The sequence below is a fragment of the Neofelis nebulosa genome, chromosome 2 (assembly GCF_028018385.1).
Source record: "Neofelis nebulosa isolate mNeoNeb1 chromosome 2, mNeoNeb1.pri, whole genome shotgun sequence".
In the NCBI taxonomy this organism is placed as follows: Eukaryota; Metazoa; Chordata; class Mammalia; order Carnivora; family Felidae; genus Neofelis; species Neofelis nebulosa.
Window position 1 is genome coordinate 114717130 of NC_080783.1, and position 18098 is coordinate 114735227.

Below are 18098 nucleotides of genomic sequence, written 5' to 3' on the forward strand. Positions count from 1 at the left end.
AGCTTCAGTATTTTCCATGATTTTATCTTCTATATCACAAATTCACTCCTCTCCTTCAACCAGTCTCATTTTTATGGTATCCAGTTGGGTTAGCATCTCAGTTATAGCATTTTTAATTTTGACCTGACTAGATTTTAGGTTTTTTTATCTCTGTAAAAAGGGATTCTCTAGTGTCTTCTATGCTTTTTTCAAGCCCAGCTAGTATCCTCATAATCATTGTTTTAAATTCTAGTTCAGACATCTTACTTATATCTGTATTGATTAAATCCCTGTCTAAGGGTTCTACTTCCTGTTCTTTCTTTTGTGGTGAATTTCTCTATCTCATCATTTTGTCCAGAAAAGAAAAGAAGAAAGAGAAGGAAAGAAAGAAAGAAAGGAAGAAAGAAAGAAAGACACAAAGAATACAAACAAAAAGGCCCCTAGATCCTGTGTGTGTTTTGTTCAGCTTGTTAAAAGAATCTAGATCCAAAAATGAAAAAAAACAAAAATAATGAAAATAAACAAAAAGTAAATGTATAACATACATATGTATATAATATATATAAATTATATATATAAATTAGAAATAATAAAAAATTAAAAATAATTGGAAAAAGTAAGGAAATAAATGAAAAAATAATAATAAAAAATAAAGAACAAAAGGAAAAAAAGGAAGCTAGATCCTATTTCCTCCAGAGCTGCAGTTTTGCAGCACTCAGTGGTCTGTAGACTTGGTGTCAGTGAGTTGTGCTGGTCTTCTGGGGAGAGGTCTGTTGCACTGTTTCTTAGGTAGACTTGCTGGAGTAGAAACTCGCCTCCAGGGCCCAGGGGTGCAGGGCTTGGTGTAAGCGGCTCTAGCCTCCACTAGGTGGCGCTGTTTTGCTCCCTCAAGTCTTTTACTCCTGATGAGCAGGATGAATATGGCAGCACTCCACTCTTTAGCCCCAGAGTTGAAAGACCATGCCTCCCCAGTCTTCAGAGTACCCTCGCAGAAGAGCAATCAGTCACCCCTTTTGTGTCCCTGCCTGGTTTCCATGAGAACCCTGCGTTCGCACTGCCTGGGTCTGAGGTTTTGTTTTCCTCAGGTGTGCAACTGAGTTCAAAACTCCAAATTTTAGGGACTCTCATGGGATGGACCTGCACTGTTCCTCTGGGCGACAGTCTCACCGTGCTTTTGCCTTGCCAGCCCATGCCAGGAAAGTGGTCACATAATCACACAGCAGTTCAGAGTTTATGGTAAAACAGAGCAGAAAGCCTCAGCTTGCTGCTCTCAGCCAGTGTCTCCACTCCTCTGCGTGGGAACAGTGCAGCATGTTGGCACCACCTATCCTTCTTGCAACTCAGACCATGCTGCCACTCCTGGGATTCCTCCCTGCTTTGTCTCCTGAGCACCTGTAAGCCAGGCACATCCCCCCACAGTAGCAGACTTCTAAAAGTTCAGATTTTGTGTTCTACTTATAATACTTTGTGGTAGCCTCCATAAACAGTGCTCCCTCCCTGCTGCCTTAACTGCAGCTTTGTCTCCCCCAAGTCAACTCTCCACACCCTCTACCTTCTGAAACATGGTCTCTTTTCTACTTGTAGACTTGCAGTTTTTGTTCTCACAGACTTCTGATTGATTTCTTGGGTGTTCAAAATGATTTAACTATCTAGCTGTGTTCGAGGGATGAGGTTTGGGGTTCTCCTACTCCCCCACCATTTTTACTCCTCCCCTCCACCTTCTTGTTTTCACTAAAACCTGGATCCTCCACAGTTTTCCCACAGGATGGCTGTCTTTCCCACAGGATGGCTAGATTCCCACTTGTCATTTAACACTTAGCCCACATTTACTCTATCCCACACTATTCCTGTTGTGACCCTTGGTGATTTTAATGTTCACAAAAATGATTTCCTTGATGATTTGCTTCATAATCCCTTGACCTCTGCACCTCTAAATGGTTTGTCCTTCACCCTACCTTTTATCCATTCCCACTTCTACCACCTTAGACTTCATCCTTATTAACAATGGCAACCTCTCCACAATATCTCATTCAAACCACTCACCTGCTGTGTTTCTGACTGGTTTCCTCCAGGATCTCAACTGAGAGAGGTTTTGACCCCACAGTGCATTGATACTCTATCACCTTGACTTGGCATTATTGCTTCACATCTTCATTTCTCTTCTTGCCCAGTGTAAACCCCATGTGTTGTTGTCATCCACTGGATTAATCCATGCCTCTCTTGCTCTTCTTTCTTCTGTTCATTGAACTCTACTAGCAAAACCATGAAGCTGGCTCTGTCTGGCTCTCAGCAACCACAAACCACAGAGTGACTACATAGAAACACACAGCCGTACCAAATTGATTTCATTTCAACTTCATGAACGTGATCATGAGTGTACATGATAATCTCACTGCAGATCTCAAGTCTGTTCACTCTGTCACTGCCCTGGACAACTCAGCCCACATCCCAGCTCTCCTCAAACTCCTGGCACTTACTTTCTTGTCCTCCTTTTCAGTGGATGAACATACTTTCTGTTTCATGGAGAAAATAGAAGCAATCAGAAGAGAATATTGACATGCTCTTATCTGCTAACATACCTGCAATTCGTACCTACATGGTAATATTGTTTTCCTTCCTGCTCCCATGCAGGAACTACCCACTACTCCAGTCTGAGGCCTGTTCCACCCCAGATGCCCTGGATCCCACCCCTCTCATCTACCCAAGAGTATTTTACTGGCAGTCATCCTCTCTCCTATACTGTATCATTCCCATCATCATGTAAAAATATTGCATATATGTACATATACATATATATTATTTAAAAAAATCAGTCTCTGTCTCTGACTCTCCCTCAATCTGACATCCACTTCAAGTCAACACTCTGTTTCCTGTTTTATGTACCATAAAACTGCTCAGAATTCTCATTTCCAGTTCTTTCAACCTAGTCACCCAGCTTGCATCCTTACAATTTTCACCAAATGCCCTTACATAGGTCCTGCTGATCTCCTTGTTGCCAGATACAATGGATGGGGCTGGCACCAACAGCAGCATCTGGCTGGGGTAGGCACTCGCTCTTTCTGGAAGTCCTTCCTCTGCCTGGTTGTTTGGCCACCACCCTGTCTTGGTCCCATACTCTTCACTGACCACTCTGCCTCACTTTCCCTCAATAGTCAGTTCTCATGTCCCTGATTTCTAGGCATTGGAGCATCCTGAGGCCTACTCATTGAAGATGTTCTCTTCTCTCTCCAGGTGTTACCATCCTGTATCAACCATCAAAACAAACAAATAAACACACCGAATCCATTTTTCCTAAAGTCTTCCTTATCTCTTTAAAAGTATTTCCATCCTAAAAAAGTCGGGGCGGGGGGGGGGGTGCCTGGGTGACTCAGTCGGTTGACTCTTGATTTTGACTCAGTCATGATCTCAGGGTTGTGGGACTGAGTCCCATGTCCGGCTCTTCACTGAGCATGAAGCCTGCTTAAGATTCTCTCTCTCTCTCTCTCTCTCTCTCTCTCTCTCTCTCTCTCTCCCTCTGCCTCACCCCTACTCACTCACATGCACTCTCTCTCTTTCTCTCTCAAAAAGAAAGTAACTACATCCTTCCTGCTGACCAGATGAAACATTCTCTCACTCCTTTTTGTCATACATGCTCATATCTCTTCAGCAATCCTGTTGCTTAAGTCTTCAAAATATGTCCAGAGTCTGAAAACTTCCCATCACTTCCAACACAAATATTCTGTCCACACCATTGTTAGCTCTTGCCTTGATTGTTGTGGTGGCCTTCTCTATGGGCACCCTGACCTGCCCTTAATCTCTATAGTTTATTCTTAACAAAACAGCCAAAATTATACTTTTAAATATAAGTCAGGTAATGGCACACCTCCACCCCAAACCTTCTGATGCATGCCCATTCCATTTATTATAAAAGGAAAATTTTGTGAACACATCATAACAGAATATAAGTTATCTCTATGATCCTACCCCTACCCAGACACCCACTCCCTCCCTCCAGCTAGAATCTAGTGTGTTTCTGCCCAAACTTTGTATTCATTGTTCCTGCTGCCTAAAATGCTATCACTCTAGATATTCGTGTGGTTCACTTCTTTGCTTCCTGATAAGAAGACTTTATCACACAGGTATTCCCTGACCATACTGTATCAACTGCCTCCCCCCAGAATTCTCTGTGCCCCCAACCTTCCTTTATTCCTCCTCCATTCTACTTAGTAGCATCTAATATATTGTTTACCGGTGTGCAGTTATTATCTGCTTCTGCCACTAGACTCTGGGCTCCATGAGCGCAGGGACTATTTTCTTTCTGTTTATAGCTATATCCTTAACTGCTAGATTAATGCCTGGCACACAGTAGGTGCTTAATAAATATTTATTTAATGAATTACTAACAATTCAATGTTTAAAAAGTTGAATTTACTTTCTTCTATGTTGAGTCAAAAGCTTTCATTTGATTAAGAGTACATTTATCTTGACGAGCACTGAGTAATGTATAGAATTGTTGAATCACTATATTGTACACTTGAAACGAATATAACATGGTATGTTAACTACACTGGAATTAAAATTTGGGAAAAAAACCCTCTCATTTCATTGTTTGTATCTGATTTTCTGTTTTAAACACAGTTACATTGCAATACCGTATATGTTGAGCTTTTTCAGTTTATTAAGCTAATCAGAAAAATTTGGCAACTGAGGCAACCATGATGTATTTATGAGATCTTCGACAACCATAATGATGTTTGACAACAAACAAAATGGTAATTTCTTATTGCATTTAAAATATCTACACCAGGAGGTTGCCTCTGTATTGGCAATGATCTGTGATATAAAAACATAAATGCCATTTCTTCTCATTTCATACAAATACTATTAGAAATCTGGCAAGTTAAAGCCAATTTTTATGAATGGTTATCAGATCTTGTCTTTCAATATCTCAACATCTTATTAAATCCATTTATTTTTCACGCCACACACAAGTACTTCAATATATATTAGCAATAGTGTCTATACAAAGCACAGTTCGTGCAATTTTTCTTGCCTTTTGCCTTTGCAATATCAGTATGTAAACATCACATTTTCCCTATGTATTTAATAATGTGTTAAAAATCCAATCTCAATATATAAAGTTGTTTTCTTCTGTTAAGTATGTGTAATCATCTTTATATTTACTTGCCTAAACATACTGTAACAAAATAAGCAAAATGGAAAGATTCTTAGCTATACTCCTCTTGAGCTTTGTTATAAATATCTCATGATCTGAACCTTTAAGGTAATTCACAAAGTGTGGATGATGTCATACTGGAATATTTCTGAACTTCTTTATGAGCAAATGTTCCAACTGTAATTCTAAATTAGTCATAAACATCCTTATTACAGTGTCAATTGTATGTGATTTTTTAACAAGCTATTCTACAGTGGTGTATGTTTTTCTCTCCTGTAAAATGTGGGAATCCACTTTTGATATAATATAAATGAGTTTTCATTGCCAGATTTAAATTTTTCTTAATTTTTTTATTAAAATTTTTTTAATGTTTATTTATTTTCAAGAGAGAATGAGAGAGAAACAGAGTGTGAGCAGGGCAGGAGCAGAGAGAGAGGGAGACACAGAATCTGAGCTGTCAGCACAGAGCCTTATGTGGGGGTCAAACTCATGAATTGTGAGATCATGACCTGAGCCGAAGTCAGATGCTTAACCAACTGAGCCCCCAGGCACTCATCCAGATTTAAATTTATCTGTACTTTTAACATTACCTATTTCAAGTGAATGTATGTTATACTTTATAGCAAGATTATAATTGTCAGGAAGTAGCTGGCATAAACGATCTTGTGAAATTTCACTGCATTAAACATGTCAGGCCAGTTACCTTATTCCTAACCACCGTAAATGATGAATCCTGATGACAATAAACATAATTATAATGTGCTACTTTAAGGTATGTTCAGATCAAATTTTGGGCTGATGGCATTAATTTTGTATGCTATAATTAATGTAGTTATTGTTAGTTGAAAATCATGTGGTACCAGTACTATATAACGTGTCTTATTTTAAGCCTGAACATTCTGTTGGGCACAGCAGTGATTACTCCTTAATTTTTTTTCTGTTTAATCAATGATCCATTTGTAAAATTATTTTATCTTTATTTAAAATAAGTTTTTTATAAATATAGCCAGATAAGAAAACTTACACAGTACTCAGATTAGCTTTAGCATTATATTATTACATAGGACATATGACTTGTTTACTAGTTCTTAAGATACCTTACCATAAGACACTGATGCATCTGGACTTACTTGGTATCACATTTAATGAAATAAGCTGTAGTACAATTTTGTGTGAATAAAATTGCGTATAACCTAATACAGTATATAAAGGATCGGTGGATCCAGCACAGAGCTACGTTCTTCTTAATTTTTGAGAGGGTTAATTAATCACATTCCTTTATTCTCCAAACTCTGAATCAATTGAGAGAGATTTAGGTGTAAGACAGATGGTCAGTAAAGCATTGAAGAATGTAACTTGTACCATGGTCAAAATGGAAGCCATAATATTTATTCCAAAGTCTAAGACCTGGTACCTGGATTGGGACAGAATCTGGTCCACAGATACACTCCCCCAGCTACCAACAACAGCACAGCAAAGAAGTGGACACACGAGGAAAGGCTCTCACAACCTCACCTGTCAGATCACTTGCACTTCCTCTAGAGCTAAAGAGTGAGTTTGAGTTTGAAAATATTATTTCAAAGAATAAAGCTAGAATGTTGAAAAAAGATATTTCCCATTAAATCAATAAATATGACTAAGACCTTAAATGCACCCTAATTTGTTACAACATTTTTACTCTGACATCTGCTAATTATGCTAATGGCCCAGATTGCCTGGAGATCCTGATGACCTCCAAGATGTTACCATTTATCATTGGTTATTTAACACTTTTGAGTAAGCATGCTAAATATTATCACAGAATTTTAAATAAATAAGCACACACATAGTTTCTCTCTCAAAGACATCTCAAGAACCTCTGAAACATCTTTCTGGATGCCTACTGTTGCTTTTTTCAGAGGTTGAAAACCACTGATCAAGCAATTTCCTTTCTCAGACTGAAGGTTGATTGGGATGTAAAAGAATGTGGCTTTCAGTGACCTGAATGCCACATGACTTCCAATGCTGTGACCTCTAATAATTTATTTTGGTCCAAGAGGATGGCCTGGAGCAGTTGCCCTCAGTCTCTCTTCTACAGCATACCTAGGGGATGGCATTCAGGTGTCAGACTCACTCCACCACATGAGCCCAGATGTTCACATAGCTGTGGCTTGGTTGATATAAGATGTGGATTATGTGCAACTTCTGACCATAAGGGCACTGACCATAGTTCCATCCCTTTGTCTTCCACTGCCCCCAAGACACCAGTGTCTCGATCCTGTGGCTAAGAAGCCTAGTCCTGGAGGATGGGCATGAACATTGCTGTTGCCTATGCTGACTGCTGGGTTAAAAAGGACAGTATATTGAGAACTTGCCCCAAATCCATACCATTTGTCCCATTGAATACAAAGAGAAAAGAAACCGCAAAGGGTACACAGCAAAAGTGTCTCAGAAGAATTGTGCTGTGTCACTGTGTAGACTCCAGTTCCTGGGTGAAGAGAAGTAGTGAGGGACTCAGTCAGGTAGATATGTTCAAGGAGAGTATTTGTCATGGATTTTTGAACCAAGGTCTGAAAACAAGTATCCCTGTGCCACTTCTTTCTTAAGGATGAGATTCCCTCAAGTCAAAAGAGTCTGGAGGCTGAATTTCAGGGCTGGGGATCATAGTGTCCCTAATGAATAGGAAGAAACTTCATGGATGGTGGCAGCAACATCATTGGAACAGGGTCACTCAGGTTTTGGGAGTACCCTATTGCTCCCCTCTGGATCTTTCCTTTCCACAGCCCTCTCAGACGGCCCATGTCTGGGACCTCCCTTGGTGGGAATTTCCCATATATAGCTGGCTCATTCTGGAGTCTGCTTGAAGAATCCAGGTTAATAGGGGCTCCCCAGAACTGAGGATGGGGGCATCGACAAACACTAAAGAGCTCAGGGTGCCAGGAAAGATAGGCTTTATTTTTACATGTTGATAAGGCTTTGGGAAGCAGAGTTTTTTTGTAGCATTCAGGTATTGATGTAGGAAAGAGCCAAGGCCAAGAGGTCTGAAGTTTTTAGCAAAAAGAGGAATTCTTTAAGTACACATCTAGGCATCTTAGTTCAGGAGGAGAATGAGAACAAGGTGCGAGTGAGGAATGTCGTCAACTCCAGGCTCAGCCTTGGCTATGGATGAACGAAAGCTCATCAAAAGCTGCAGCCCCCAAATCCATGGCAACAACTGGAACACCCAGAGCACTCCCTCTCCCAGCAGTTGGAAGGCTGAAGTGGGCCTAGAAAGACATCCGGAAACCGATGAGACCCCAGAGAGCAGCAGTTTCCGAAGCCAGTGGTACAACTGTGGACACAGCAGGAGGGGACAGGTGGGGAGCAGGGAGCTGGGCAGGGAGCCAGGGCCTGTGGGGCCTGAGGGGCCTGAGCGAGGCACTTCGGTGGACACTTGGGAAGACACTTGGCAGGGAGCTGACACTTCTGCTGGGTTTGCTGGCTGGACATCTTGGGAAAAGTTCAGTTACTCTGAAAAGCAATGCAAAGGTTTTGAAAGTTCAGTGACTATAAACTTAATTTGCATCAGTATTTTTCTCCAGATTCTGAAGTTCTATAACTGATTCTATGACTCCTGGATCCATATCTTTATAGCAGAGAAGCCCCACTTTCCAGGCATAGGAAAAATCAGGCCAGGGGTCAGTAACTTCTACTGACCTGATTCTCCCAAGACTCTTGACTTCTGAGGCAGCAACTTGGGTAGTTTCCAAAGTATTACCTTGTTTTTATAATATATTCTAATTTATGCATTCTAGAAACCACGTGGTTAGCCTGAGTCCATGGTTATACCACATGTCTTCTTCACCTCCTATTTTTTTTTAATCTTTCTTACATCATGGGCTTGGCCTTCAGTTCTATTTTTCAGCCCTATGTGTGTCTCTTGTCCTAAAAACTAGCTTCCCCCACCCCGACCCCAATCTCAATTAACACTCATCCCTTCCGGGATTGCTGCTTCTGAGCCATCTAATGATTTCTGTGAGCCTGATCTTCCTGAAATTACCAGTTAGTTCCCATTCTCTCCAGCCTAGAGTGGCTTATCCCATTTAGCTATGGTGTGGCAATTCCAGCCATTCCCAAACTGCCATCCGATGAGTAAAGACACTTACCTTGCCTCCCAATGTCAGGCAAGCAATGGATAGGTCAGGGGAAGTGAGGAGACAGTATGGTCTGAGGCCTTTTATACACATCCTGCACTCAACTCAAGAGAATGAGCCATGATAATATGAAAGCTCTTCCCAACCAGGTGGTTATGATGGCAACTTCCCACATTCCTGTGGCTATGTCATTCTACCACTTTATCACTCTGGATCACTACTGGATCCTCATGAGTATTTTTCCAGAACATCCCTTCCCTCTATAAAACTTAGAAGTATTTCCATAAAGATAAGAAGATCATGATTTACAAGGGCATTTACAATGGCCACCCTTGGGAATTGAACTTAGTGTTTCTGCAGGAATCTAATGCAAGCTTTAGATGAAAATCTAAGGCCACTATTGTTGGATCAATCTAGGACAGAGATGGGAGTTTTTGTAGATTCTATTATCAGTTTGAAGCCAATAATCTTAGCACCCCTGGGTCACTACTGAGGGCTTAGTGTATCTGATTCAGATCCCAGGGTGCATAAGACATCAACCAACAATGTAGCATCATAGAAAGGCCCAGTTGGAAAGGATTTCAGTCTTGTACCTACAATACACACATAGATGAGGAACTGAGCACCAGAGAGGGCACAGGAGATGTTCAAAGTTGTGCAGTGTCTGAACTGGGAGCCAGGCACCCCTGCCTTTGACCTCAGTCCCTTCTTTTGAACCTGCTTGGTCATTTCCACTAGAATCTACCACCTCTCTGCCCACCAGATCCTTCTTCTTCATGCCACTCCCCACTCATTTGCTTTCTTTAGTTTATTATTTTAACCACTCTGTCACCAATATAATAAATGTTCTTGGTCCTTTGGCTTATTAATGCACTTGACTGACAAAACACCAACCCTGGCTAAAACCTTCATGTTATGCCTAGCTGCTATAAAAACAAAAACAAAATCAAAACAGACTCTTTGGCAGGTTGGCATCATCATAAGATCATGACCATCCACTCATGCTGGGCCCCAAACACTGCTTGGTGATTCTATATACTTCTCTGTGTTCACTCCACACACACACATCATGCCTTTTATCCTCTATGAACCTCCAAAATACTCACTGTTACCTCTAAACAGATGATACTGCCTCTACTCCAAGGGTCAGACAGTAGCTGTCAAATGTGAGGCACTTCAGCTTCCCACTATTGGGTCTTCAATACTACTTATGCCTATAGCCATCCTTTATGATCTCCTTGTTAGAAGAGATATGGCCTCTTTTCCTTTCTAAATACTGTCCCTGCTACTTTGCTCTGGGTCCTTGTGTGTTCAGACTCAGTCATATTAGTTTTTCCTGTGAAATGTTGTCATGATGCCCTATACTCCTATAACACCATTCTTGTATTTATTTTTCAGTATCACTCATCCTGGATAGAATGAAATCTCCATGTTCCTCAGTGCTGGCACAGTGCCTGACATATTGTAAGTGCTCAACAAATATTTGTTGAATGCCAAACTATGGAGAGAGACTAAATGTCCATCGACTGATGAATGGATAAAGAAGATGTGGTATTGGGGTGCCTGGCTGGCTCAGTCAATTGAGTGTCCAACTCTTGAATTTGGCACAAGTCATGATCTCATGATTTGTGGGATTGAACCCTGAGTCAGGCTCCGTGCTGACCATGTACAGCCTGCTTGGCATTCTCTCTCCCTCTCTCTCTGTCCCTCCCCTAATCATGCTCTTTGTATCTCTCAAAATAAATAAATAAACTTTTTTTTTTTAAAAAAGATGTGATGTCAACAGCATATAAAAAGAATTATTCACCATGATCAAGTAGGATTCATTCCTGGGATGCAGTGCTAGTTCAACATTCGCAAATCAATCAATGTGATACATCCCATTAATAAAAGAAAAGATAAGAACCATATGATCCTATCAATCGATGCAGAAAAGGCCTTTGACAAAATTCAGCACCCTTTCTTAATAAAACCCCTTGAGAAAGTCGGGATAGAAGGAACATACTTAAAGATCATAAAAGCCATTTATGAAAAGCCCACAGGTAACATCATCCTCAATGGGGAAAAACTGAGAGCTTTTTCCCTGAGATCAGGAACACGACAGGGATGCCCACTCTCACCGCTGTTGTTTACCATGGTGTTGGAAGTTCTAGCATCAGCAATCAGACAACAAAAGGAAATCGAATGCATCAAAATTGGCAAAGATGAAGTCAAGCTTTCACTTTTTGCAGATGACATGATACTATACATGGAAAATCCGATAGACTCCACCAAAAGTCTGCTAGAACTGATACATGAATTCAGCAAAGTTGCAGGATACAAAATCAATGTACAGAAATCAGTTGCATTCTTATACACTAACAATGAAGCAACAGAAAGACAAATAAAGAAACTGATCCCATTCACAATTGCACCAAGAAGTATAAAATACCTAGGAATAAATCTAACCAAAGATATAAAAGATCTGTATGCTGAAAATATATAAAGCTTTTGAAGGTAATTGAAGAAGATATAAAGAAATGGAAAGACATTCCCTGCTCATGGATTGGAAGAATAAATATTGTCAAAATGTCAATACTACCCAAAGCTATCTACACATTCAATGCAATCCCAATCAAAATTGCACCAGCATTCTTCTCAAAACTAGAACAAGCAATCCTAAAATTCATATGGAACTACAAAAGGCCCCGAATAGCCAAAGAATTTTGAAGAAGACCAAAGCAGGAGGCATCACAATCCCAGACTTTAGCCTGTACTACAAAGCTGTCATCATCAAGACAGCATGGTATTGGCACAAAAACAGACACATAGACCAATGGAATAGAATAGATACCCCAGAACTAGACCCACAAATGCATGGCCAACTAATCTTTGACAAAGCAGGAAAGAACATCCAATGGAAAAAAGGCAGTCTCTTTAACCAATGGTGCTGGGAGAACTGGACAGCAACATGCAGAAGATTGAAACTAGACCACTTTCTCACACCATTCACAAAAATAAACTCAAAATGGATAAAGGACCTGAATGTGAGACAGGAAACCATCAAAACCCTAGAGGAGAAAGCAGGAAAAGACCTCTCTGACCTCAGCCGTAGCAATCTCTTACTTGACACACCCCCAAAGGCAAGGGAATTAAAAGCAAAAATGAACTACTGGGACCTTATGAAGATAAAAAGCTTCTGCACAGCAAAGGAAACAACCAACAAAACTAAAAGGCAACCAACAGAATGGGAAAAGATATTTGCAACTGACATATTGGACAAAGGGATAGCATCCAAAATCTATAAAGAGCTCACCAAACTCCACACCTGAAAAACAAATAACCCAGTGAAGAAATGGGCAGAAAACATGAAGAGACACTTGTCTAAAGAAGACATCTGGATGGCCAACAGGCACATGAAAAGGTGCTCAGCCTCGCTCCTCATCAGGGAAATACAAATCAAAACCACACTCAGATATCACCTCACGCCAGTCAGAGTGGCCAAAATGAACAAATCAGGAGACTATAGATGGTGGAGAGGATGTGGAGAAACGGGAACCCTCTTGCACTGTTGGTGGGAATGCAAATTGGCGCAGCCCCTCTGGAAAACAGTGTGGAGGTTCCTCAGAAAATGAAAAACAGACCTACCCTATGACCCAGCAATAGCACTGCTAGGAATTTACCCAAGGGATACAGGAGTACTGATGCATAGGGGCACGTGTACCCCAACGTTTATAGCAGCACTCTCAACAATAACCAAATTATGGAAAGAGCCTAAATGTCCATCAACGGATGAATGGATAAAGAAATTGTGGTTTATATACACAATGGAGTACTACAAGGCAATGAGAAAGAACGAAATATGGCCCTTTGTAGCAACGTGGATGGAATTCGAGAGTGTAATGCTAAGTGAAATAGGTCATACAGAGAAAGACAGATACTATATGTTTTCACTCTTATGTAGATCCTGAGAAACTTAACAGAAACCCATGGGGGAGGGGAAGGAAAAAAAAAGAGGTTAGAGTGGGAGAGAGCCAAAGCATAAGAGACTGTTAAAAACTGAGAACAAACTGAGGGTTGATGGGGGTGGGAGGGAGGGGAGGGTGGGTGATGGGTATTGAGGAGGGCACCTTTTGGGATGAGCACTGGGTGTTGTATGGAAGCCAATTTGACAATAAACCTCATATATTGAAAAAAAATAAAAAATAAATAAAAAGATGTGATGTGTGTGTGTGTGTATGTGTGTGTGTGTGTGTGTGTAATGGAATATCACTCAACAATCAAAAAGAATAAAATCTTGCCATTTGCAACAATGTGGTTGGAGCTGGAATGTATTATGCTAAGCAAAATAAGCCAATCATAGACAAACACCATATGATTTCACTCATATCTGAAATTTAAGAAACAAAACAGATGAACACATGGGAAGGTTGGGGGAAGAGAAGAGAGGGAAACAAACCACAAGAGACTCCTAATGATAGAGAACAAACTGTGTGTTGGAGGAAGTAGGTGAGAGATGGGTTAGATGGATGATAGGTATTAATGAGGGCACTTATTGTGATGAGCACTGGGTGTTTTATGTAAGGGATGAATCACTGAGATCTGCTCCTGAAACCAATATTGCACTGTATGTTAGCCAACTAGAATTTAAATAAAAAATAATAATAAATATTTGTTGAATGAATTAATGAATTATTTGTGTTTGAGACAAGGGTCTGCCTCCTTTCACACCTTGAGAGAGGTGTACTTGGGAAGACAGGCACATGTAGCCGGTGTGGGAGGTACTCCCAGGGTGGAGTTACCCATACTGACAAGCTGCAAGAATTTTGCAGTGGATCAGGGCTCTGGTCCTGGCTCTGCTACTGCCTCTGGGTTTCAGACGAGACTGGATCAGATTATCTAAGAACATCACCAAGCCTATATTTGCACTTATGAGCATCAGACCTCCAAGTGCTGCCTTTCCTGTTTTTCTCTTTTCCCTGAACATATTTTACCTGGGATCAATGTGGAAGTGAACTCAATGAAAAGGAGAAAGATGAAGGCTAGTGTGTATATGGTGATGTGGAATATTGGAAGGTGTATGAAGTTGTTATATGAGATAGCAACTTCATATAGTCTAGTTAGTTCATCCCACTTATCAGACAAATTCCTTACTTAACTTCTTGTCTGGTTGTACAAAAGCAGAGAATTATGTATATATGTGACTCACCTAATTGCTCTTCTCCTAGTTGCAAATGTGAGCTCTTGAAGTCCTGATCAGCAGGGATAGGCAAAGTTATGTTCCTTCCATGCATGGTCCCCACTAAAATATTGCAAATAATTTCCAAAGGTTGTAAAACATTGTTCTATTGGATTGACTCAATACCACCAATGAACCACTGGTTCAATGAAGAAAATTATTTATCCTAACAGAAATTCCTTTCTTATAGTAACTTTGCAAATATCACTTTAAAGACATTTATTTACTGAGTGATGGTTATGTGCAGGGTTTTGTGAATTCAGAGAAGATTAAGATTCTTCTTTGTCTTAAGATGCAAGTGGGATAATAAAGGGAAATACTGGGAATTAAAATTTATTCTAAAACCATCAAACATGCTATTTGCATTATCACAATATATCAGCTCTATGAGTTTCTTAATGTTAACCCCACTTTACAGATTAAAAAAGACTGTGGCCCAGAAAGAGAATGAGCACTAGTCAGGAAGTGAGAGGAACTGGTATTCTAGATAGAGGGAAGAGAAGCACAGGCATAGGCATGGAGATGTGTAGGGGCATGATCGTTTCTGGAAACAGATGGGCCATAATATTTGGTAAGAGCATAGTATTGGGCACTAGCTGGGTAGAAAGAAATGAAGGGCCCAGAACATCAAGAGTTTTACTTATTGGGTTATATACTTTAGCCTATAGATCAATGGCTTCTAAATTATACTGCTTGGAACCCGGTTGTCAAGGATGTTCAAACATCAGCTCTTCCAAGAGCCACACCTCTGGGTAGAGTGAGTTGATCTGTGTTGCTCCCCTTCCAAACTTGTTCCCTGCCTCTTCCATTGTCTATTGCATCAGCTCCATGTCTTTACATGTCATGGAAGCTGGAAGATGAGTCTTGGAATCGGAGCACTGGCATCTTGACCATGGGTATGCTATTTAATATTTTTTTGAGATTCATCTTTTTTTAAATCTGTATAATGGGATTAATAATAAGAACCTCAGAAAGCTATTGTACTGTGATAATGCAGATAACGTTCTACAGATAGTAGTTTGGAAATACATTTTAATTTCTTTCCTTTCCTCAACATCATGTCCCATCATCACATGGGGGTCCCTAAACTTTTTGAGTCACAAAAATTAAAATATCACAAATACTTAGTTCTTGACTAATTGGGCTGCCTGGGATAGGGATCATGAGCAGAAAACACTCTGGGCTTCTGACTTACCCCCGTTGCAGAGTAATTATACCTGTACCTGCTTTATATATTGAAGGTATACATTCAATTTATTTTTTTTTTAATTTATTCATTTTAGAGAGACAGAGCATGAAGGGGGAAGGGGCAGAGAGAGAGGGAGACACAGAATCCGAAGCAGGCCCCAGGCTCTGAGCTGTCAGCACAGAGCCCGACGTGGGGCTTGAACTGACGAACTGCTAGATCATGGCCTAAGCCGAAGTTGGACACTCAACCGACTGAGCCACCCAGGCGCCCCAGGTGTACATTCAATTTAATTTGAAAACAGTATCATGCTGCTTTAAATGGTTTGACCAAGACAATCTGGGCATCCCTGACCATTTAAGCAACAGAAGAACCTGATAAGATTTACATTTTAGAAAGATCACTCAGCTCAAGTGAACTTAGGTGTTATGATTTAGTTACTCAAGAAAATGAAGTCCGTGGTGAATGTCCAGGCTACAAGTTTAATGCAAGGATTAGAGATGGACGCAAGTGAGCTAGCTCTTTGTTAATGAGCTTGTAGACAAGAGACCAGTTGGAGGGTTACTGAAGGGTCTTTACTTGGCTGAGTTCAGTCTGGACACAGCCCATGTATTCCTGGATTCTGTTCTTATCAATTGAAGCACTTCCCAACCATCCTGCCTACTTGAGGAATCAAGCATGCTATAGATTCCTGCTTGTCTTAGGTGTGCCCCTTAATAGAAGGGTGAGACCAGCCTTGGCATGCATGAAATTCAGATTCTTATCAAGCTAATTCCCAAGTGATGAAAGAACGGAAAACAAGGATCTTCCTTTTGCAAGAGTAGTCAGACCTTTGAACAATCTTCCTATAAGCCAGAATCCCAGTGGGCAAGCAGACATATGGGTCTGACCCTGGCAAACATCACTGAGAGAGGATTCATGGTTCTTCCAAAGGCAATGGGATTTATACCTGGCTTGTTCAAGGACTAATGTTGCTTTTGCTTCTCTTGGGGTGGAGGGAACAGTCATGACCCATGTTCAATGACCTGGCCCCATTGGTCTCAAGCCATCCCAATTAGTGTGTAAAAGAGAGAGGACAAGACTAACTCAGCATGACACATTCCCATCACTTCCATGAGGTGGCCTCAAAAGTCAATCACCCTCCCTTATCTGTATAGTGTGGGCTACAGACATAGGCCTACTATATATAATATGGTGGTTAAAACAAATGCTTATGACCAAGGAAACCAACACCCTGCCCAGCACTGAGTAGGTGTTCTGTAAGCTGTAGTTACAATGTAAGTATGATCATTATTGACTGAAGTCCTGCGTATTTCCCAGCTTCTGAGTCCTGTTCCTGTGGCACTCGTGGGGGGGGCATACACCAAGACCATCTGGTAATGGTATTATAGCCCCTCTTTTCTGTCATATATCCAACTGCAGAAAACTCCCTTGGATTGAAGTAGCAGGTTGTCCCTGGAGCACAGGCCTGGTCCTGACACTGAGGCATGAGTCATTTGCCTTCTCTAGGCCTCAGGGTCTCCATTTGTGAAATGAGTGTTTGCTGCTGTTGTTTTTATCTTGTTCCCTGGCATAATCATGAGAGAGCTCTGTGCTTGGAGCTGTCAGATCACACTAGATCCTGGGTGACATGATGAGTTATCATCCTTAATAGTTGTAAGGATCCTTCTACTATGTAACAAATGTTAAGACATACATATAGGCTATACATATAGGCTATAATGCCTCTTTTAACCCCAGGTTTTACCCTGGCCCCTCAGCTGACTTCAGTGAGTGGGGCAATAGCTAAAACATCTTGTTGTGTCTTGTGTTTACAAATGTCACCATCAAACAATACCTTTTAGTCTTAAGATAGGAAGGAATGAAGAGTGAGGTCACTTTGCCTGTCTTCTTCCTATAGACACTGATCCCAAAAAAATACTTCTAAATCTTCCAAGAAAGTAGGGCCCACAGCCTATAGTGACAGAGCTTTCTTGCTCCTGTGTGACTTCATTCCTCTCTTCTGATGTCATAGTAAGTACCTCCCACCAGGCTTCACAGGACAGCCCTTTGGCTCCATCATCTTCCCATTCTTAAAGACTGCTGTACTAATAATGTCTCTGACTCATCACGACACCATGCTAATGACTTCACTATCATTCTCCCCACTGTGCCAAAGGAAGATAACTCAGGAGACTGTATTTTCTATCCTGCAATTAACACATCTTCAGAATCATCAGAGAAGGATAGGGACTATGAAAACCTTTTACCACTGCAACTACTGATCCAATAATTATCTTTACCTAGGAAGGCCACTACTATAAAATATGAGCATAGGGGGCGCTCATTATTAAGACTTAGGCAAGTTCCTCAGACTTTTTCTGCCTGCACTATCATCTGTGACATCAGGACTTTCTGTTCTGTTATTCTGTGAACGTATAGTTCTCAGCCATTCATACTTTCAGAGAC

At 40.8% G+C, this 18098-nt stretch overlaps 1 protein-coding gene across 3 annotated transcripts; it reads right to left on the reverse strand.

Annotated features, from left to right (window-relative positions):
- Window positions 1-8047: 8047 nt before the first annotated feature.
- Window positions 8048-17615, reverse strand: LCE7A (late cornified envelope 7A). Of its 3 annotated transcripts, XM_058697401.1 has the most exons (3): window positions 17488-17601; window positions 14435-14527; window positions 8048-8623 (listed from the first exon to the last, which is right to left on the reverse strand). In XM_058697401.1, the coding sequence occupies exon 3, from the start codon at window positions 8600-8602 to the stop codon at window positions 8294-8296; it is 309 nt and encodes a 102-aa protein (XP_058553384.1). In that variant the 5' UTR covers window positions 8603-8623; window positions 14435-14527; window positions 17488-17601; the 3' UTR covers window positions 8048-8293. The 3 variants fall into 3 exon arrangements, with proteins under 3 accessions (XP_058553384.1, XP_058553394.1, XP_058553375.1); XM_058697411.1 differs by lacking the exon at window positions 14435-14527 and having other exon boundaries at window positions 17488-17615; XM_058697392.1 differs by lacking the exons at window positions 14435-14527; window positions 17488-17601 and adding an exon at window positions 9259-9356.
- Window positions 17616-18098: the final 483 nt, after the last annotated feature.